Genomic DNA, 24,279 nt, shown 5'->3' on the forward strand with positions numbered 1-24,279 from the left:
AAAGTCATTTAGTGCATGCCTACATCAGGGTTCTGCATACTGCTGAGCATGGGCTGATTGCCTGTGTTTGTAATCACAGTTTTATTGTATGTAGCAGCTATGCTCATTCACTTACATACTGGTTTTGGATGATCTTGCTATGCAGTGCCATAGACAGTATTGAAACCAATGAGCATGGTCTAGACTGATATTTGAATTTCATTTAACCTTCACCCTGTGGTCTGCAAGCCTAAAATATTTACTGTGTTTTATAAGAAAAAGTTTGCCTGCATCTGGCTTAGATGACCAAAGGATTTTTCCCTCTTTAATTAAGTTCGGTAAAGTTCTAGTAATTCGTACCAGACTATTTCTTCACATTTGCTATTCTCGGGTCTTTTTCTTTCGATACATGGTTTCAGACTTTTTCTATTTCTGAAAAGTTCTCTTGTTTTTGAGTATCTGATCTATTTTTCAGTATTTATCAGTTTCTCTTAAATCTTTTTATTAAGTAATCTCTTCACGTATCATGCGGCTTGAACTCAGAACCCTGAGATCAAGAGTTTCATGCTCCACTGACTAAACCAGCCAGGCACTGCTTGAATCTTTTTTAGAAAATATTCTTTCTTTGTTCTGTTCATTTAATTCTTTGTTCCTTCTTTATTAGTCTATTTCTGAAATGATTTTTTCTGTTTTTTCACTTTATTTCTCTCTCTTCAAATCCTGGTTAAATGGTTTAGTATCAATGTCTTTAAGGTTGCTTCGAAATAGTATGTAGTTGTGATCTGGTTTTGTGGACTTATCTTTTTATAGTCTTATTGTCTGTAGAAAGTTAGGGGTTTAAATTTTTTTTTCAATATTTTATTTATTTTTTTAAAGTAGGCTCCACATCCAATGTGGGGCTCGAACTCACGACCCCAGGATCAAGAGTCACATATGCTACCAACTTAGCCAGCCAGACTAAAAGTTGGGGGTTTTATTCTGCTGTCTCTCTCTTTTTTTTTGCTTCTCTATCTCTTTTTTTTTTTTTTTTTCTTATGACTGTATGGGATCTGACTAATTTCTGTTACTATTTATTTATTTATTGACAGAGCTCACAAGTAGGCAGAGAGGCAGGCAGAGAGAGGCCCCACTGAGCAGAGCCCAATGCAGGCTCGATCCCAGGATGCCAGGACCATGACCTGAGCCCAAGGCAGAGGCTTTAACCCACTGAGCTACCCAGGTGCCCCTTCTGTTACTTCTTAATGTGTAATTTGTTTTCCTGAACTTTTAGTAGGACTTTTGGCTCAAGACAGTTTTTTGACTTACATGGAGCTTTCTGTTACTTTCTATGTTCAAAAATATGGAGGACTGCTCTCTTGAGATTGCTTAGTTTATGTTCCTCTGCCCCCCTTTTCCTAGATGTTCTCTTTGCTTTTCTCATTTGATCCTGTCCTACTCTATTTTGACTTAATTCAGTTTCTTCTCAGTGTTGAATCCTGTTGGTAGCTCTGGTAGTCCAGGCTTTTGTTGTTGCTGCTGTTTTTTAATAGAAAATATCAAACATGCGCAAAGTAAACAGAATGGTATTATGAAGCACCATATGACCATCACTTGATTTGAGTACTTACTAACATTTTTGTCTCTCTTTTAGATCTGTATCCCTACCAGCTCTGACTTCCTGCTACCTGGTATTATTCATAAAAACTTTCTGCACGTGTTTTATTTTGGTAAAATTTACGTACTTTGAAATAAATAGATTTTAGCTGTAAGTTTTGGCAGATAGATCCACACTCCATCACATATATGTCATTTTCTTTTCCCCAAGACAGCTTCTATTCTGATTTGTTTCTCCTAGATTATTTTTGCCTCTGACAGAATTTCTCTTTATTGGTGTATTCAAATATGTATTCTTTTGTGTCTGCCTTTGCTCAGCATAATTGTTGTTTTCTGTTTTTGATTATTATCCTAATATGTGAAAACACCACAGTATTCACTTTTCTGTCTCTTTTTCCAGTTTGGAGCTACTGTAAATAAAGCCTGCCAGGAACATTTTTGTAAAAGTATGGTGTGGACATGTTTACATTTCTCTTAGATAAAAACTTGAAGTGAAAAAATTATTGGGTCAAGGGGCGAGGTGTTGTTGAATAGAAATTTACCAAAAACCTAACATTCCCACCAGGAGAATATGAGAGTGCTTGTTGTTCCACATCTTTGCTACCATTTATTATTGTCAGTCTCTTTAATTTTTGCCTTCCAAGTAAATATGGATTAGTATGCTATTTTAATTTCAGCTTCCACTTCTGATGGTGAATTATATTGAGCATCATTTCATAAGCCTGTGACCAATCATCTAGCTTTTATGAAGTGTTTTCTCAGGTCTTTTTAATTTTTATGAAGTCTAGTTTAATTTTTGCTTTTGTGGTTTCTCCTTTTGTGGTTATTCATACAATATCATGTCCTCTGGGTATAGTTTTACTTTTTTCTTTCTAATATGAATTTCTTTTATTTCTTCTTTATTTGTCTTTCTAGTTCCATGGCATAAATCTCCAGCAAAATGTTGAGTAAAAGTATTGAGAGTAGATAACCTTGTCTTTTTCTTGACCTTAGGTGGGAAGCATGTAGTTTTTCATTATGCAGTATGATGTTAGCTGAGGGGTTTTTGTAGATGCCTTTTCTCAGGTTTAAGAAGTTCTCTTCTATTGCCAGGTTTTTTTTTAGTATTTTTATTGTGAAAAGGTGTTGGGTTTGGTCAAATGCTTTCTTTTTTTTTTCCCTGCATCTTTTGAGATGATCATATGGATTTTTTTTTTTATTTTCTTAATAAGGTGTATTATGATTGATTTTTCATAGTTAAACCAGCCTTGCATCCCTAGAATAAATCCCACTTTGGTCATGATGCATATTCCTTATTCCTTTTTTAACCTTTGCTTTCTTGCTTTTTATTTATTTATTTTTTTGAGGTGTATTCCTTTTATAAAGCTGCTGGAGGGATGCTGGTGGATCATTCAATCAAGCATCTACCTTCAGTTCAGGTCATGATCCCATAGTCCTGGGATGGAGTCCTGAATTAGGCTTCTTGCTCAGCAGGGAGCCTGCTTCTCCCTTTCCCTCTGCTTGCCTTTCCCCCCTGCTTGTGCTCTCTCTCTTCCACTCTCTCTTTCTCTGACAAATAAATAGATCTTTAAAAATAAAGAAAGAAAGAAAATTGATAAGATGAAGAAAAAGGGGTTTTTGTGGGTTGTTTTTTTTTTTTTTTTAAATCTCCTGGATTTGGTTTGTTAGTCTTTTTGTTGAGGATATTTGCATCTATGTGCCCAAGGAATATTGACTAGTAGTTTTACTTTTCTTGTAATGTCTTTGTTTGACTTTAGTATCAGAGTAATAGTGACCTCATAGAATGAGTTGGGAGGTGTTCCTCAATTTTTTGGAAGAATTTGAGAAGGATTGGTGTTAGTTCTTTAAACATTTGATAGAATTCATCAGTTAAGCCATCTGGTACTGGACTTTGCTTTGTAGGTGGTCCCCCCCCACCCCTTATGATTTTATTTTTAAGTATTTTCTATACCCAAAGTGGGACTTGAACTCACAACCTGGAGATCAAGAGTTGCATGCCAGCCAGGCACTGCTGGGAGGCTTTTTTTTTTTTTTTTTTTTTAAGATTTTATTTACTTATTTGACAGACAGAGATCTCAAGTAGGCAGAGAGAGAGGAGGAAGCAGGCTCCCTGCTGAGCGGAGAGCCTGATGCGGGGCTCGATCCTAGTACCCTAGGATCATGACCTGAGCCGAAGGCAGAGGCTTTAACTCACTGAGCCACCCAGGTGCCCCTGCCGGGAGGCTTTTTAAAAAATTATCACTAATTCAGTCTCTACTTATTATGAGGCTTTGGATTTTTTTTTTCCTTGAACCCATTTTACTTTTGTCTTTATAGGAATTTATCCATCTCATCTAGGTTATCTAATTGTTGGTATACAGTTGTTCATAGTATTTCCTTAAAATTGTTTTTATTTCTGTAGGGTTGGTATTAATGACCCATCTTTCACTCTTGACTTTGATAGGTTGAGGCTTCTTTTTTTGTTGGCTCATCTAATTTAAGGTTGCCAATTTTGTTTATCTTTTCAAAGAACAAATCTTTGTCTTCATTAATTTCTTTTTGCTTTGTGATTTATTTTTTTTTAAGATTTTATTTATTTATTTGAGAGAGAGAGAGATCACAAATAGGCAGAGAGGCAGACAGAGAGAGAGGAGGAAGCAGGCTCCCCGCTGAGCAGAGAGCCCGATGCTGGCTTGATCCCAGGACCCCGAGATCATGACCTGAGCCAAAGACAGAGGCTTAACCCACTGAGCCAACCAGGCGCCCCTGCTTTGTCTTTTAAATCATCTATTTGATTTATTTCTGCTTTATTCTTTATTTCTTTCCTTTTGCTTGCCTTTGATTTAGTTTGTTTTTATAGTTTCTTATGCTGAAAAGTTTGTTATTGCATTGAGGTCTTTTTTCTGATAATAAGCATTTTCATAAATTGTCCTCTGAGCACTGTTTGGGAGCATCTCATAAGTTTTTGTATGTTGTAATTTTGTTTCATTTCATCCTGAAGAATTTTCTAATTCCCCATGTGATTTCTTCTTTGATACAGTGCTTACATATTTAGAGTTTGTTGTTTAATTTGTGCATGTTTGTTAATTTCTCAGGTTTCTTTCCTTGTGATTTCTAATTTCATTCCAGTGTGGTTGGAAACCATATACTTGTTTGATTTCTTTTTTTTTTTTTTAAAGGTTTTTATTTATTTATTTGACAGAGAGAGAGAGAGATCAAAACTAGGGAGGCAGACAGAGAGAGAAGGGGATGCAGGCTCCCCGCTTGGAGAACCCAATGTGGGGCTCGATCCCAGGACTCTGAGATCATGACCTGAGCCAAAGGCAGTGGCTTAACCCACTGAGCCACCCAGGTGCTCCTACTTTATGATTTCAATCCTTTTAAGTTTATTGATGCTTGTTTTGTGTCCAGACATGTAGTCTATCCTAGACGATGTTACAGATTCTGCTGAGTGGAGTGGTCTGTATGTGTCTCTTAGGTCAAGAGAATTGTTCATGTCTTTGATTTCCTTATTGATCTATTCATTATTGAAAATGGGGTATTGGGGCACCTGGGTGGCTCAGTGGGTTGAGCCTTGCCTTCGGCTTGGGTCATGATCTCAGGGTCCTGGGATCAAGCCCCGCGTTGGGATCTTTGCTCGGCAGGTAGCCTGCTTCCCACCCCACCCCTCACCTCCTTCCTACCTCTCTGTCTACTTGTGATCTCTGTCAAATAAATAAATAAAATCTTAAAAAAAAAAAAAAGAAAATGGGGGTATTGAAATACCCAGCTATTTTTGTTGAATTGTTTATTTTTCACTTTTGTTTGACAGTATATTTTGAGACTCTGGTGTGAGGTGCATATATCTTTATAATTTACCTCTGAATGTTGATTACATCCTACACATTTTGATGTGCTACTGTATTTTTATTTTTTAGTTCAAAATATGTTGTATTTCCTTTGTGGTTTTCTTTTTTTCGTCTTTCTTTCTCCCTTTTTTTTTTGACTCATGATTTACTTATAAATATATTTTAAAATTTTCAAATATTTAATATTTTTTAAGATTTTAAAAAATTTGTAATTGGGCGCCTGGGTGGCTCAGTGGGTTAAGCCGCTGCCTTCGGCTCGGGTCGTGATCTCAGGGTCCTGGGATCGAGTCCCGCATCGGGCTCTCTGCTCAACAGGGAGCCTGCTTCCCTCTCTCTCTCTCTGCCTGCCTCTCTGCCTACCTGTGATCTCTCTCTGTCGAATAAATAAATAAAATCTTTAAAAAAAAAAAATTTGTAATTGTGGTCAGAGAACATACTTTGTAAGATTTTAGTCTTTAAATTTATTTAGATTTGTTTTACATCTCCACATATGGTCTGTCTTGGTAAGTGTTCCATGAGAAATTGAAAAATTATATGTTCATCTGTTGTGCGAGTAGTCCATTTTGAAAGTTCATGAGGGCTTGATTGCTCCAGCCCCTATATACCTTTTTTAAAAATACATCTATAGGTTTTTAAATTAATTAATTTATTTATTTTATTTATTTTTTTTGGCATTAGGGTTGAGGGGAAACAGAGATTTTTGGCTGAGAAATAAACTTTGCTGAAATTACATCCTGAAAGTTTTAAATAAGTAGAAGAAGGGGAAGATAGGTAGTTGGTAAATTGGAGCATAAAGTTGCTGTCCTTTTTCTGCCACCATGACTTCCTGTGGTAAACCAAATTATAACAGGGAAGGGAACTATTCTATATTTTGTTTGTTAATGATCTAGACAAGAGTTGGAGGAAGAAATACCACTACAAGTTCCCAAGAACAAGGGGCACAGATCCATTCATTGTACTGCCTCTGTCTGAGGTGCAATCGCTAAGACCACTTTAAAGAGTAGAAGGTAGCTATATAGACTTGATTTGCTCCCCGGTTTTATCCAGAGCTTTTTTGTCCCGCTGTCCCTGATGAACAAAGCAAGTGAATACCAAGGCAACACCCACGATGGCCCCTTCAAATTTCCATAATATGTGTTTTTCCATCAGAACTGAGTGGCAGCTTTTGAATTCATTTCTCTTAGATGAACTGCATGTGATTTTCTCCACATACCCTGTGGTACCACACTTGGGTCGTTGTAGCCTGCAAATTAGAACATGGAACACAATCTTCTGCCACCACAAACTCTAATACCCGCCAGCACTGTGCTCACTGATGGCTTCTCTGCCCGCACAAGGGCCTCTGCTTAGCAGAGCTTGAAGGTGAAAGTGCAGAGGAACCAGAAGAGGTGGCTGTCCTAGGAGGTTGTGCCAGTAGGCATGGAGTGCTCAGTGTCGCACCTGTTAGGATGGAGGACCTGCTTGACTGGCCTCGTGGCATTGGCAGCCCTCTGGAGGTTCAGGGTCAGGGCTGTGAAATGTTGGAATTGCCTTTTAGGGCAAAGGCCTTACTGACACATCTCCATGGCTGTGGCAAGAAAAGACAACATGGCTTTGTTGGATTGGGCTATGAACTTACTTGTTCCCATCGAGCAACCCTCAGGAAAGGTGTATGCTCTGGCACCATGTCACCTCCAGGGCGGTCCCTGTCACGGCCTTTTTGCCTCCCAGAGGCCTTTTAAAAAGATCTATCAAGTACACCTTTTACAATTCATTAATGGAATAGACAAAATCCTACTTTTCAGCTCCTTCTTTGAATGTCTTTCTTTCAAGTAAATGCCCACTGGTTATTTTTGAGTTTAAAGGACCTTTCTCCTAACTTTTCCTAGAACTGTCTTCACTCTTTTCATGTGGAGTGATCTAGGACTTTATATATACACTATGATATGTATACTTATCTGCCAGACTTTTTGATTCTCATGGGCAGAGGTTATAGTTTTCATTCTTACCATTCTAGTAGCAGGTGACCGTGAGTGTTTAAATTTTATTTTATTTATTTATTTTTTTAAGATTTATTTATTTATTTATTTGACAGAGAGAGAGAGAGAGATCACAAGTAGGCAGAGAGGCAGGCAGAGAGAGAGAGGAGGAAGCAGGCTCCCCGCAGAGCAGAGAGCTCTATGCGGGGCTTGATCCCAGGACCCTGAGATCATGACCTGAGCTGAAGGCAGCAGCTTAATCCACTGAGCCACCCAGGCGCCCCGAGTGTTTAAATTTTAATCAGCCAGATTTCATAAGACTGGACTTACATGCCTCTGGTCTTTTAAGACCTACTTTAGATCAATGTATTATTTCATAAAGTTTTATAATTTCCCTTTAATGATTCTGGGCTTAAGATAGATTAATTCTTGGGTTTTTTTTTAAGATTTTATTTATTTATTTGACAGACTGAGATCACAAGTAGGCAGAGAGGCAGGCAGAGACAGAAAGGGGAAGCAGACTCCCTGCCGAGGAGAGAGACCGATGTGGGGCTCAATCCCAGAACCCTGGGTTCATGACCTGAGCCGAAGGTAGAGGCTTAACCCACTGAGCCGCCCAAGTTCCCCAATTCTTGGATATTTTTGAAAAAACTTTAAAGATTACAGAAATTGATTAAACATAAATCCCCCCCTTGCATTTTCTATACTGGAATTTTCCTTTTCTAAGGCATGCTGTACTCAATAACTAAGGAATTAAGGCAACATTTATCCACTTTAAATAGGGTTTTAAAGTAAATAATACATGCCTTGAATGATAAATCACTTTAGAAGTTAACGTGGACTCTAAGAGAAAAGGCAATATTTTTATTTTGAGATGGTATCTTAAAACCGAGCACCATTTGCTGCTAGGAAAAAAACGGTTGTTTTATTTAGGGACTCTGGTGAATCCTTTGAATTTGAGGTTTTTTGTTAGATCAGATTATCTATATATAACTTTCTAGAAGTTTCTAACTTTTTTTTTCTGTGACTGTTAACATTGAACATTGTGTAAAGACACAATGTCTTAAGCTTCTTAATTGGTCGGTGAAGACCCTATCCTTTGCCAGGAATTTCTGCATCTTTAGGAGTTTAGAATGCTTAAATGGAGTTAGACTTTTCTGCGAATGCATTCACTGTTGTGAGTAGCATTATTGTTCTCTGCATTTTTTAGCCTTTTCTAATTCCTTTTTCATTTTGAGGCTCAGGATGCTAAGATGAATATATTCTTTATATAGGTGAAAAAACAACTGACTGTAGTATAGCTATGATTGAAATAGGATTAGAATTCACATTTCTTAATTCTTAGTTCGGTAATTTTTATATTTCTACTTTAGATTCTAATTTAGGTTATGTATTTAATCACTTCTGTACTTCTGAAGTTTAAGAACTTCTGAAGTTTAAAAACTTCGTACAGTTTTGCCAGCCATTAATTTTCTCATCCATAAAGTGAGAGAGTTCTAAGTAAATTGCCTCATATTTTCTTTCTAACGTGAATTCAGTTTTTAGTTTCGTTATGTGTGGTAAGATCAATTGATATAATAAACTGAATGATCCAACTCCTCTTCTTACACTTGTGTGATTGTTGATCATTAGAATCACGCTCATGGAGGGGGCGCCTGCATGGCGCTGTGGGTTAAAGCCAAAGACTTGGCTCAGGTCATGATTTCAGGGCCCTGGGATCGAGCCTGGGATCGGACTCTCTGCTCAGCAGGGAGCCTTCTTCCCCCACCCCCCCACCCCCTGCCTGCCTCTCTGCCTACTTGTGATCTCTGTCGAATAAATAAATTAAATCTTAAAAAAAAAAAAGAATCATGCTCATGTAATTAATTTGTTCGTTTATTGAGGGCTTTTCCACGACATTTTGAGCTCCAGAAGTCAGAAACCTTCCATATGTTGTATACTATTTACTAGGTGCTCAGCCTAGCTCAGTGCCTTGAACGTGGTCAAGTGCTTCATAAATACTTGTTGAGTGAATGATTAAATGAAAGATAATGTCAGCACCAGTGGAGGCAGTATAGCGCTGTGAAAAGAGTATGCCCACTCTTGGTGTTAGTCTTTTTTTTTTTTTTTTTTTTTTTGGAGAGGGAGAGGGAGGGTCTTTTTTTTTTTTTTTTTAAGATTTTATTTATTTGGTGGAGAAACACAGCAAGAGAGGGAACACAAGCAGGCAGAGTGGGAGAGGGAGAAGCTGGTTTCCTGCAGAGCAGGGAGCTTGACAAGCCTGACATGGGGCTCGATACCAGTACCCTGTGATCATGACCTGACTCAAAGTCAGCCGCTTAACTACCCAGCCACCCTGGTGCCCTGGAGAGAGAGAATCTTAAGCAGGCTCCACACCCAGCACAGAGCCTGACATGGGGCTCCATCTCACAATGCCTAGATCATGACCTGAGCCAAAATCAAGAGTTGGGTGCTTAACTTTTAAGACTGACTCACCCAGGCACCCTGGTGTTGCTCATATTTTTATTAGATCATAGGGTATAATATTCTATTTTATTTTTATTTATTTATTTTTAAGATTTTATTTATTTATTTGACAGACAGAGATCACAGGTAGGCAGAGAGGCAGGCAGAGAGAGAAAGAGGGAAGCAGGCTCCCTGCTGAGCAGAGAGCCCAATGCGGGACTTGATTCCAGGACCCTGAGATCATGACCTGAGCTGAAGGCAGCGGCTTAACGCACTGAGCCACCCAGGTGCCCAGGGTATAATATTTTAGAAGTTGGTGGGAAGGTTACTTGGGATAATGTGTAAAACTTCAAAGCAACCTTTTGCTTAAGATGTTACTTCCTTATTTTAATCCCCTAGGGACTTGGACCAAGAGATTTTTCTTATATAAGCTGGGCCACATTTTGGTGTGCTAGGTTTAATGTAATAACCCTTGTTATTTTTCTCTTACAGTTTTATATGTGGCACTCATAAAAGATGAGGCTGAGAACACGTAAAGCTTCTCAGCAATCAAATCAAATCCAAACACAACGCACTGCTAGAGCAAAGAGGAAATACTCAGAGGTTGATGATAGCCTGCCTTCAGGGGGAGAAAAAACACCGAAAAATGAAACCGGCTTGTTGTCTTCAATTAAGAAATTCATTAAAGGAAGCACACCCAAGGTAATGGTTTTACCTTGTACTTACATCATTAAAATTAAAGTTTAGGTTGTTTTCTTTAAGCATGCAAAGATGAGAAGTTTAATATTGCTAGTAGATTAAGAAATGTCTACATTTTGATATCATTTTAAGAGGAATAACATGAAAAATATTTAAAGAGTTCAAGAAAACACTTATTCTACTTAACTGATCCAATTAGCCTTTTTTTCAGCATAGTATCATGAAACGTAAAAAATTTTTCCTTATTTATGTGAGTTCTCTCACTTCCATTTTTTTCATTTCAGAGAAAAGTTAAATTTTCTTGTTAATATTAATACAGTGATTAGGGAGATGATTTCTTTTTCTGATTTCTAACACTTTACAATGACAATGTATTACTTTATTAAAGAGGTAAAAAGTTATTAAAGAAAAAATGGACATTGACTAAGAGTCACATGTTCCACATTCATACTTTGGACCAACTTGATCTGAGGAAACTCCTTTACCCCTCGGAACCTCAAGAAGACAGTAAAATGGGACTAATTCTAACTGCTTTATCTGTTTCAGAGTTGTTTTTACATTAGATGGTAAATAGAAAAAGCAGTTTGAGAAATTTTAATATACTCTATAAATAAGAGCATTATTGTTATTCATTGTATGTGTTCAAGTAGACATTAATGACAAATGCAAGATTTTGGTTTTAAAAAAAGTCTGGATGGGTGGGTTTTTCCTCTGTCTTCTGATTTCTGATTGTATTAATGTGGCACCATCGCATAACATATCATGATATTTTTTTTCCTCCTTTAGTAGTAAGATCTATCTTTGTTGGTTAGCAGGTTTTGCCCATATCAACTACACATTCAGGGTTTTCCTATAGAAATTACTGTCAAGTTTCTTTCTTTTTATTTTTTTAAACCAAAATCTTGCATTTTTCATTAATGTCTACTTAAAGATGTTAAATAAGATAGGGCTACTAAAAACCTGTTTGCAAACTAATGTCTATTCACTAATTTGGGGGGCAAGAGTTTTCCTACAGCTTCAAATTCACTTAATTGTACTGTTAATCATCCAGATTTTTTTTCTATAGGGTTATTATGAAAATTAGTATTGGGATGTCTTGCTAAAATCAAGGTGCACTTTCATCCTCCCCTCCCCCGCCCCCTGTTTACTAACTCTGTGTTAGAAGTAAATTAAATGATTAGTTTGTCATGTATTATTCCTACTGAGATTACACTGGCTTCTGATTGTTATTTCTTTCTTATCTCATTGTCATTAAATCATCTCTTTGATAATACATTCTAAAGTTTTATTGAGAATCTATACAATGCTTGCTTATGTTCAGTATCTTTTTTTTTTTTTTTAAGATTTTATTTATTTATTTGTTTGACAGACATTACAAGTAGGCAGAGAGGCAGGCAGAGAGAGAGAAGTAGGCTCCCTGCTGAGCAAAGAGCCCGATGCGGGGCTGGATCCCAGGACTCTGGGATCATGACCTGAGCTGAAGGCAGAGGCTTTAACCCACTGAGCCACCCAGGCACCCCTTATGTTCAGTATCTTAAGTAGTGTTGCCTTTTTCAAAATTTGGGTAGGGTTTGGCGGGTAATGTTTATTGAATATATTTATTCGTTGCTTTATATCTTCTATCTCCTTAATTCATGTAAGTATTTTTTGGTAGTTTATAGAAGAGAAAAATTTAGGCTTAGTGAATTTGGGTAACTTGGATATGTCAGTAACAACAATGAGTGTAATAAATGTACAGGATAAAAACAAACAATAAAGAATAAATGGAAGATAATAACTACCAGTTATTGAGCAATTAGAATGTGTCATACAGTGTTCTCAGTGCTCTAAGTGTAGTAACTGCTTTAAACTGTACAAACAAAGGAAGTAGGTTGTATTATCTGTGTATTACAGGTAAGGAAACAAAAGCACAGGAAGATTAAATAACTTTCACAGGGTTACTTAGTTTTAAGTGGCAACACTGGAATTGAAACCCAAATACCCTGGCTTCAGAGCCTACACTTTTAACCCACTATGCACTGTTGCCTCTACAGTAAGCGATGATGCTGAGATTTAAACCCAGGTACATTTGATTCTGATACTTGTGTTCTTTGTCCTATACCATTTTTGTCTCGGTAGCTAGGTAACATCTTAAGAGCATCACCTGTCTTGTGTAAGGAAAACTCTTCTTGATGAAAGCAAATAAGGTCGAATCTCTTATACTGCCTTCTCACTTTGTTGTTTATTTATATTCTGTCATCATTTCAAAGCTTCCTGAAACTTACTCTTTTTATAGGAAGTTTTTTCCGCAGTACTTTTTGCATATATCTTCATCTCCTTTAGTCTGAGTAGATGATAAACTACATTTCTTATCTCGACAAGTGTCCTTTTTAAAACCAAATCAGTTAGACAACTCCCTGTGCTGCCTTTTTTGTTTCTTTAATACTGTTCCTTTTTGTCTGCTTTTGGACTTTTAAAGTTACATGGCTAGAATTGAACTTTTTAGACAAACCTTCTTGCTTTCTCTTTTGAGCTGTAGTCGTTTCTAAGGTATCTAACATTGCTTTCATCCCTATTTCAGGAGTCTGACTTTTTGTATCACCCTACTTTACTGCTCTCCTGTTACTATTATGATTTCTAGGATCAGTGGCTGTTAGTGCTTGCCATTTTATCACTACTGACCTGTTTTTATATTTTTATATTGCTAACAAGTTTTAATCTGTATTCTAATCTTACTTTTGTATAAATTAGCCAGGAGAGTATTTAAGTAAACCAAACATAGGTTGTTAATTTATGAATATAAGGGTTTGTATAATTTTGCCCGGACTGCCATAAGAAAATACCAAGGACTGGGTAGCTTAAAAAACAAAATTTTTTTATAGTCCTAGAAGCTAGAAGTCCAAGATCAGGGTTTCAGCAGGTTGGTTTTTTCCTGAGGCCTCTGTCCTTGACTTGAATGGCTGCCTTCTTGCTGGGTCCTACCATAGTTACCTCTCAGTCCTTTGTGTAGTCTGTGTTACCATCTCTTCTTATAAGGACACCACTCATAATTGGATTAGGGCCTGCCCTAATGACCCCATTTGAACTTAATTACTGCTTAAGAGCCATATTTCTAAATATGGTTATATTCTGTGGGTTAGGGCTTCAACATATGAATTTGGGAATTGGGGGGAGGGGCATGACACAAATTCATTTTATAACAGTATGTATGGAATCTTTGGTCTCTTTCAAATCCAGATTTTATGATTCAAATGTTTATCACTTCTCTGATTTCAGAATTATGAAATTGTCAGAGCACTCAAGAATTATTGACATGCAGTCTTTCTGCTTTATAATGAGATTTTTTTTTTAAGATTTATTTATTTGAGAGAGAGAGAGAACGAGTGGGAGGGCAGAGGGAGAGGGAGAGAGAAACTAAAGCAGACAGACTATGCTGAGTTCAGAGCCATATTGGTGTGGGGGGGAGGGTGGGGCTGCGCTTGATCTCATGACCCTGAGATCACAACCTGAGCAAAACCAAGAGTGAGACACTTAACTGACTGTGCCACCCAGGCACTCTAGCATAATGAGATATCTGATATATATTTGAAGTGAAGACCTCACAGCTAATCTATATATGCTTTATATCAGAAATCTCTCTACACCTTTCCAAATAGGTGGTTACTAGAGTTTTCCCATAACAAAATGATCTTTTCCTCTGTTCTTATCTAAATACTATTATGCTCTTGCTGTTAAAGTTTTATTTATTCATTTGAGAGGTAGAGCCAGCATGTGAGTGGGTGGGGAGGTGGTGGGGGAGAGGGAGAAGCATACTCCCCACTGAGTGAGGAGCCCTACACAGGGCTTGATCCAGGATCCTGAGATCATGACCTGAGCCAAAGGCAGAGGCTTAACCAACTGAACCACCCAGGGGCCCTCTTCCTTACCTGTTATATTAAATCAATGTTTTAAGATCTTCTAAGTATATCCCTTAGAAAGAAACATGTCTTCCACTATACTCATACATGTGAAACCATACTCACCCTTAGTATATTTGATTATGTCTGATTTTTCTTCTCTTTTGTTTCTTATTCTCCTTTTAAAGGTGATTTTAGGGGCACCTGGGTGTTTCAGTCAGTTAAGCATCATGATGCTGGGATCTTGGGATTGAGCCCCACGTCAGGCTTGCTTCTCAGCAGAAAGTCTGCTTCTCCCTATCCCACTGTGTGCTCACTCATTGTCTCTCTCTCTCTCAAATAAATAAATAAATCTTTAAAACAAATAAAGGTGATTTTAATGCTTTAATTTCCTCATCCACTGATGGGTTTTACCCCTTGGTTTGAAAAATGTGATTCGATGAAAACTTTGTTGTAACTCTAACCTTTATACTACTGCGAAGCTTCATGGTTTTATTGGGAATTTTCTTCCTTCCTCCCAAAGTATTAACTTTGGTTGTAAGTCAGTCTCTCTAGATGTGTTCTTCAACAGCTAGATTAATAAGTACTTTACCATTTATTATGGCATGAAAAAATTAGAAGTTCAGATTGGATGCTTATACATACATAATCATAAAATACACCAGATAACTACAGTTTTACTTATTTTACCTGATCTCTAGGTCTTTTATTTCATTTTCTTTACTGCATTAGTTAGGGCCTCTAGTACGATGTTCCATAGAAGTGGTGAGAAATAACACCTTCTCTCGTTGCTGATCTTAGAGGAAAAGAGTTTATTTACATTTAGGTATGTTGTTAGCTAAATGTTTTTCATAGTTATCTTTTACTCATTTGAAGAAGTTCCCTTTTAGTCCTAGTTTGCTAAAAATTCTTAACATGTTGAATTTTCTCAAAGACTTTTCTGCATCTTTTGAGATGTTCTTCAGATTTTTGTTTATTCTTTTCATGTGGAGTAGAGCAGAAATATTTTTTAATGGAAAACCAAACTTGTATTGCTGGATTTGCTTTACTGTGTTTTTTTCTAAGGGATTTTTACATCTGTGTTCATGAGGGCTTTGGTCTGTAGTTTCCTTGATTTGTCATATTTTCAGATTTTGGAACCAAGATTATTATGCTTGGATCATAAGGCAAGTGAAGAATTGTTCCCTTTGCTTATTTCCGAAAGAACTTATATTGTCTTAGTATTATTTTATACTTAAATAAGTTGAAGTTTTCGTGAGAGAGCTTTTATTGTAAATTGGATTTCTGTAATATATACAAGGCTATTTAGCTTTTCTGTTTCTTGTTTCAGTCTTGGTCATGTGTTTTTCAAGGAATTGGTTCACTCATTCAAGTTATTGAATTACTTGGTGTAAAATTTTGTGATATTTACATAAATATCAGTGTCTAATGGATCTGTAATGATGTATACCTTTTCATTCCTGATATGGATAACTTAATGATTTATCTTTGTTTTGATCTGTCTTGCTAGAGCTTTGTCAGTTTCATTACTCTTTCAAAGAACCAACATCTTTGTTAATTTTCATTTTTTCTATTTAATTGATTTCTACTTGTTATTTTTAATATTTTCTTATTCTTCCTGTTTGATTTACTTTTACTTTTTCAGTTTCTGGAAGTGATAGCTTAGATCAAGGATTGGTAAACTTTTTCTGTAACTGTTTCTGATAAATATTTTAGGCTTTGTGGACTATATTGTGTTACAGCTACTACTCTACTCTTCAGGTAATACATAAAGAATAACTTTGGACACAGATTTGAATTTCATAAATTTTTCATAAGTCATCAAATAATGTTGTTCTTTTGATCCTCCTCCTTTCCTCCTCCATCCCCATTTATAAATATAAAAAACCATTCCTGGAGCTCCTGCCTGGCTCATTCAGTAGAGCATGTGACATTTAATCCTGGGGTCATGAGTTTGAGCCCTGTGTTGGGTGTAGAGCTTACTTAAAAAAATTAAAATCTTTGAAAACAAAAATTTAAAAAACCCATTTTAAGCCTGCTGGGCATACAGAAACAGCTTGCTGGAGTTGGCTTCTGGATTGTATAGTTTGCCAGCCCCTTGCTTAGATCACTGATTTTATACCCCCCCTCCCCCAATAAAAGTTTTAAAACTCTGAATTTCAAAGTACTAATTTCCCACATGTTCTGATTATATATTCTTTTAAGTTTTTATTTTAATTGCAGTTAGTTAATGTACACTCTTATATTAGTTTCATGTGTACAATACAGTGATTCAACAATTCCATACATGTATTACCTGGTGCTCCTCTGATTATATTTTTATTAACTTTTTTGTGGGTGTGTTTGATTTATTCTTTTTTTTTTTTTTTTAAGATTTTGTTTATTTATTTGTCAGACAGATCACAAGTAGACAGAGGCAGGCAGAGAGAGAGGAAGGGAAGCAGGCTCCCCGCCGAGCAGAGAGCCCGATGCAGGGCTCGATCCCAGGACCCTGGGATCATGACCTGAGCCGAAGGCAGAGGCCTTAACCCACTGAGCCACCCAGGCGCCCCTGTTTGATTTATTATTGACACATGGATTATTTGGAAATTTGTTATTTAATTTCCAGATATTTGGGCATTTTTAAGATATCTTTTAATTGTTGATTTATAATTTATTATCATTGTTATCTAGGATTATACTCTGTATGATTTCATTTCTTTCGTCTTTTTTGATATTTTCTAGCATATAGTCTATCTTGATGAGTGTCACATGTGTATTTGAAGAAATGTGCATATTCTAGAATTTTGCAGTGCAGTATTCTGTAACTATTAATTAGATCAAGTTGGTTGATAATATTTCAGTCTTCTATATCTTAAACTTGTTTTATCAGTTACTAAGAGAGGGGTGTTAAAATCTCCAACTATTACTGTGACTTTGCCTTTTAGTTCTGTCAGTTTTTTTCTTTATGTATTTTGAAGTTCTCTTGTTAGGTGTATACACATTTGTGATGAGTATAAATTGTTCTTGTTACCACTTTGAAATCTCTCATTTCTAGTAATATTTGCTTTGAGGTTTACTTTGCCTAATATTAATATAGTTATATAAACTTTCCTAGCATTTTCATGATTATAATTCTTTCCCTCCCATGTATAAATATACCCTCTGTATTTAAATTGACATGTTTAGTTAGGTTTTTCTTATCCTGCCTTCTTTTTGTTAAACCAGTTGTCTTTTAGAATTTCATTCTATCTCCTGTATTGACTTTAAAAATTAACTTTTTGAAAAAAAAATTAACTTTTTGAGTTATAATTATACACAACAAAACACACCTATTTAAGGTATATATTGTCATGCATTGTAACATATTTATACACTCATGTCCAAAAAAGTGTCCTTATAGTCTTTGCAGACAATTTCAAGCATCACTCTAGACAACCATCAACATACTGTTATTATAGGTCACATAAATCTTTTCTAGAGTTTCACGATTGTAGTCCTACAGCATTTCTTGCATTTTTCACTCAGCCTAAAGCTTTTGAACTCACTTGTGTTACTGTATGTTTTCAATACTTTATTCACCCCTCCGCCCAGAATTCTATTGTATGAGTATACTAGATAACAAATTTTGTTTAGGGGCGCCGGGTGGCTCAGTGGGTTAAAGCCTCTGCCTTCAGCTCAGGTCATGATCCCAGGGTCCTGGGATCGAGCCCCGCATCGGGCTCTCCGCTCAGCGGGGAGCCTGCTTCCCCTTCTCTCTCTCTGCCTGCCTCTCTGCCTACTTGTGATCTCTGTCAAATAAATAAATAAAATCTTTAAAAAAAACATATTTTGTTTATCTATTTGGATTGCATATGTTTTATGACTATCGTGAATAAAGGTGCTATGAATATCTGTCTTTTTTTTTAAGATTTTATTTATTTATTTGACAGATAGAGATCACAAGTAGGGAGAGAGGCAGGCAGAGAGAGAGAGAGGAGGAAGCAGGCTCCCTGCCGAGCAGAGAGCCCGATGCGGGACTCGATCCCAGGACCCTGAGATCATGACCTGAGCCGAAGGCAGCGGCTTAACCCACTGAGCCACCCAGGCGCCCATGATGAGTTCTTTAAAGGCCAATAATCATTAGTTTTTCTAACTAAAAAAAAAGTCAATGAAATATCTTAAAGAGTAAGTTACCATATTGCATTGGTTGAAAAAGTATATATAATATCTGAAAGACTTATAAACTCCCACACAGCAGACATTGCTGGAACCCTGCTGGATAAAGTCAGTAAAAGAAACAGGCTCTTCCACTTCCCAAAGATAAAGTGGAACTGAACTGATAACTTATCTGCAAATACAGGAAATGAGTTAATATCTGGTCTACAGTGTTGTATTTCTGCCTTATGGATATGGCCAACTTTCTCTTTTGACTCTATCTGATACGAGCATCAACTAATCATCAAAGATCTTTAGTGTAAATGGTAATAAACACAAGTGGTAAATAATTTTTTTGCATCTCAGTTTATCCTGAAATAACCTCTGTTGAATATTTGTGCTGACTATACAAAAGCAATGATATAAGTACTATCTCTTAGCACAAATTAAGGCAATGATACCAAATAATCACTGTATTATTTATTGCCATGCACTAGAGGGGGAAAAAGGCCAGTTTGACTTAAGAATGTTCCTGACGAAGCTGTAAAATTAATTAAATCTCAACTCTTAAATGTGTCTTAACACTGTATGATGGGCCGCAAATTTGTGCTACTACAGTTGTCTTGAGAAAAAGCACCTGAGTTGGAGCACCTGTGTGGCTCATTCCATTAAGCATCCAACTCTTGATTTTGGCTCAGGTCATGATCTCAGGGTTGTGTGCTTGAGCCCCAACTCGGGCTTGTGCTGGGCACAGAACCTGCTTACGAGTCTCTCTCTCCCTCCTCCCTCTGCCCCCACCCCCTAAGGGGGGGGAAAAGAAAAAGGAAAAAGAAAAAAAGAAAAAAGCATCTGAGTGTTTAAGTTATTATAAGCAGAGTTAGACCACTTTTCCAATGTAAAACTATTTTTAAGTAGGTATTTTCTGAAAAGTGAACAAAGTAAATTTAGCATTTCAAGAAAAACTTTTTGTTGCCAACAATAAAATGTGAGAGCTTTCAAGCAAAAGTCCTAATTTTAGGGGTGCCTGGGTGGCTCAGTGGGTTAAGCCGCTGCCTTCGGCTCAGGTCATGATCTCAGGGTCCTGGGATCAAGCCCCGCATCGGGCTCTCTGCTCAGCGGGGAGCCTGCTTCTCTCTCTCTGCCTGCCTCTCTACTTGTGATCTCTTTCAAATAAATAAAATCTTAAAAAAAAAAAAAGAAAGAAAGAAAGAAAGAAAGAAACACAATGAGATAACCACCCTACCCCTGTAGAAAGACTAAAATTAAAAACACTGACAATACCAAATATTGCTAAGAATGTGGGCAACTGGAATTGCCAGACATTGCTGGATAAAATATAAAATGGTACAAATAGTCTGGAAAACAACTGGCAGTTTCTTAAAAGTTAAAGAGTCTTTCAACAAATGGTGCTAGGACCAACAGATATCATTAATATGTAAAAAAAAAATAGCTGGACCTTACACTACCTACAAAAATTAATCCAAAATGGATGAAAGAGCTGAAAATAAGAACTAAAACTTTAAAAACATGTAAGAAAAAAACTTAGAGCTTATAAGAAAAAATTCTAGAGAAAACACAGGGCTAAAACTTTATCAAATCTTGATTTTGGCAATAGCTTTTGGAAATGACACCAAAAATATAAGCAATAATAACCAAAAATAAACTGAACTTCGTGAAAATTTAAAACTTTGGTGCTTCAAAGGGGTCTGAAAGAATGGGATAGAGTATCTATAAATCATATGTCAAAAAAGGATTTGTATCTAAAAGAGAACTCTTAGAATGCAATTATAAAAAGCCAAAACCCAATTTAAAATGGGCAAACTAAAAAGACATAAACAAGTTATTGTCAAGGACATGGAGAAACTGGAACCCTCAATTTTGTTGGTGGGACTATAATATGGTGCAGCCATTTTGGAAAACAATCTACAGCTCCTTGAAAAGCTAACCACAGAATTATCATATAATCCTGTATTTCTCTTCAGTATATGCCCAAGAGAAATGTAAATAGATTTCCACAAAAAAAAAAACTCGTATGTCAATGTTCACAGTAGTCATTTAATGATAGCTAAATATGGAAACAACCCAAAATCTATCAACTGATAACATGGAAAATATCCATGCAATGGAGTATTATTTCACAATAAGAAGGAATGACAAAATGATATATGCTACAACACAAATGCACATTGAAAACATGCTAAGTGAAAGAAGCGAGACATAAAAGACTGTATGTTGTAGAATTCCATTTATATGACATGTCCAGAATAGGCAAATCTATATGCAGAAAGTCAACTATTGGTTGCTCAGGGCAAGGAAGGAAGGGAGAGTTGATGGGTGACAGCCACTGAAGATGATTTAAGTGGTATAAAATTGATTGTGGTTAACAACTGCAGAACTCTGTGCATATACTAAAAGCTACTAAATTTATACCTTAAATGGGTGAGTTTTATTGTATGCTAATTATATGTCTCAATAAAGCTACCACAAAAAAATAAACATGCATTTATTGTATGATCCACTAATACCAATCTTAGTTATTTATCCAACTTAAATGTATGTCCACACATGGACTCAAGACAGATATTCAGGAGCGCCTGGGTGGCTCAGTGGGTTAAAGCCTCTGCCTTTCGCTCAGGTCATGATCCTAGGGTCCTGGGATCGAGCCCCGCATCAGGCTCTCTGCTCGGCAGGGAGCCTGCTTCCCTCTCTCTCTCTCTCTGCCTGCCTCTCTATCTACTTGTGATCTCTATCAAATAAATAAACAAAATCTTTTTAAAAAAAAAATAAATAAAAGAACTCATCATGTGTACATTTGAGGTACATTTAAACTCCTCTTTTTTTTAATGCTGAGTGTTCTCAAATGATAGTAAACTGAATTGGCACCATAACTTTATTTGAATATGTTTTATTACATAAGGCATGAGAGGACAACGTAATAGTATTTTTGTAGCCAAAGGGAAGATACCTTATCATATTCTCATTTGTAATTTATGTTTGACTCAGATTCTTTGGAGTAGTTTTCCCCCTTTTATGAGTCAAAGAATTCGGATGTGTCAGTTTCTTTTTCAGTGTGATAATGGATTGAAACCACAAATCATCTGATCTCCCTTTTATATATATATATATATTTTTTTTTTTTTTTTTAAAGATTTTATTTATTTATTTGACAGACAGAGATCACAAGCAGGCAGAGAGGCAGACAGAGAGAGAGGACGAAGCAGGCTTGACAGAGAGCCTGATGCGGGGCTTGATCCCAGGATCCTGGGATCATGAACTGAGCTGAAGGCAGAGGCTCTAACCCACTGAGCCACCCAGGCACCCCTATATTTTTATTTTTTAAAAGATTTTATTTGTCAGAGAGAGAGAGAGAGCACGCGCACAAGCAGGGGGAGTGGCAGGCAGAGGGAGAAGCAGGCTCCCCACTGAACAAGGAGCCCGATGTGGAATTTGATCCCAGGATCCTGGGATCATGATCTGAGCGAAAGGCAAGACACTTAACTGACTGAGCCATCCATGCATCCCTAACCTCCCTTTTTTATTCCAATGATCCATTCTTAATTATAAAGTTCTAAATACTCTTAAAATATTATTCAATTTCAAAATAGCTATTTAGATATAATTTTAAAAACCGAATTTGATATTATTGCAAAACAAAATACTAAGAGTACTCTTATTATATTTCCACAAATACACATATTAAAAACTTTAAGACTTCAAAATAGGAACTTACTGGATCATAATGAGGCTACAGAGATTATAGCAAGTGTGACTATGAAAGATAGCTGGTAAGATCACAGTAGTACTGGACACCAAGATCTTTCATATTTCCTCATAATTGCCTTAGTGGTATTCATTCCTTACTGCAGGTTTAGGATCCCATCTGGTATTATTTGTTCTATGCCTGAAGAACTTCATTTAGTATTTCTTGTATAGATCAGCTGGGAATGAATTCTGTTAAGTTTTCTGTCTCAGAATGACTTTAAAGTGAACAGTTTAAAAAAAAACTTGATATATCACTTACCAGTTCTCTTAGTTTTATATCTATGCATACTGAGCCTATTGTCATTACATACCATCTTTCAATCCTCATTTATCCTAGTTTTATAGGATCTGCATATGTTCAGTATATTTAATGCTTATCCTCAGTCCTCATGTCATCATCTGCAGTTATTTTTGTTGTCTGAAGCTCATTTTCTTTCTTTTTTTTTTTGAAGCTCATTTTCTAATAGGTGCCACAGAAAGCACTCATGGGAACAATATTCTTGCATGTTGGTAACAGTGCTCTTTGGACACCTGGGTGGCTCAGTCGTTAAGCTTCTGCCTTTGGCTCGGGTCATGATTCCAGTGTCCTGGGATCAAGTCCCGCATCGGGCTCCCTGCTTCTCCCTCTCCCACTCCCCCTGCTTGTATTCCCTCTTTCACTGTCTCTCTCTCTGTCAAATAAATAAAATCTTTTAAAAAACAAAACAAAACACAATGCTCTTTTGGGATGAAAATCCAGTTTTGCTGCATATAAAATAACTTAGCTAGGCTTTTCTCTTCTTGATTATTTTAACTGTTACTTCATTTTCTTCTGACATAAAAAGCATTGCTGTTGAAGTTTGATGATAATGTAATTTTATTTATTTATTTTTTGCTTTTTAAATGATTTTGTCTTGATCTCCATAGGATTTTTTTTCTTTAAATTCTATGAAGTTTAGGATGTATCTTGTTTGTTTTCTGAGTTGATAGTTTTAGTTAGACATATCTTTCAATATGTAATTTAAAATCCTTTAAAGATTTATTTGAGAGAGAGAGAAGGAGAGAGAGACACACAGAAACAAAGACAGTGGCAGTGTGAGCAGGAGCAAGAGGGAGAGAGAATCTGAAGCAGACTGTGTGCTGAGCACAGAGCCTAATGCAGAGCTCAGTCTCACAACTGTGATATCCTGATCTGAGCCAAAACCAAGAGCTGGACACTGAACTGATTGAACCACCCAGATGCCCCTAAAATCTTTCCTTTGAGGAAAATCTAATATTCATTCTTTGGCCATGCTTTTGATTGGTTTCCTTCTTCAGGGATTACCTATTTTCTGTTAGATCTTTGTGTGTCTTCAGTATTTATAATATTTTGATGTCTTTTTTTTTTTTTTAAGATTTTATTTATTTATTTGACAGACAGAGATTACAAGTAGACAGAGAGGCAGGCAGAGAGAGGAAGGGAAGCAGGCTCCCCGCTGGGCAGAGAGCCCAATGCGGGGCTAGATCCCAGGACCCTGGGATCATGACCCGAGCCGAAAGCAGAGACTTTAATCCACTGTTTCCCCGTTTTATCTTCTATTTATTTTAAGGCAAATCTATTGTTTACTCAGTTTTCTGTACATTCTAATTCAGTCTTTATTTCTGATACGACTTTTTTGTTATTTCTAATTATTTTGTTTTGTCTTTATGATTTGAATTTTTCTAACCCATATGTCTCGTATCATTTTCTTACTAAGTCTTGTGTTCTGAAATAGAAGGTTATAATTTTGATCTATATGCATATTTTTCTAACATGTATTCTTTATCTGTAGAGATGTTATTTTACTCCCTGTATTTTTTTTTTAAAGACTTCATTTATTTATTTGACAGAGATCACAAGTAGGCAGAGAGACAGGCAGAGAAAAGGAAGAAGGCTCCCCGCTGAGCAGAGAGCCTTATGGGGAGCTCAATCCCAGGACCCCGGGATTATGACCTGAGCCAAAGGCAGAGGCTTTAACCCACTGAGCCACCCAAGCGCCCCCTTCTTGTATATTTTATTACAATAAT

General features: G+C 36.6%; 1 protein-coding gene across 5 annotated transcripts in view; it reads left to right on the forward strand.

The window, feature by feature from the left end:
* Positions 1-24,279, forward strand: part of CTDSPL2 (CTD small phosphatase like 2) — an 84,431-nt gene that overhangs the window by 18,432 nt on the left and 41,720 nt on the right. For all 5 annotated transcript variants that reach the window (XM_046008828.1, XM_046008831.1, XM_046008830.1 and 2 more), the window contains one exon: positions 10,295-10,504. In XM_046008828.1, the coding sequence (XP_045864784.1) occupies positions 10,319-10,504 (186 nt within the window). In that variant the 5' untranslated portion in view covers positions 10,295-10,318. The remainder of the gene's footprint in view (positions 1-10,294; positions 10,505-24,279) is intronic.

The sequence above is a fragment of the Meles meles genome, chromosome 6 (genome assembly GCF_922984935.1).
Source record: "Meles meles chromosome 6, mMelMel3.1 paternal haplotype, whole genome shotgun sequence".
In the NCBI taxonomy this organism is placed as follows: domain Eukaryota; kingdom Metazoa; phylum Chordata; class Mammalia; order Carnivora; family Mustelidae; genus Meles; species Meles meles.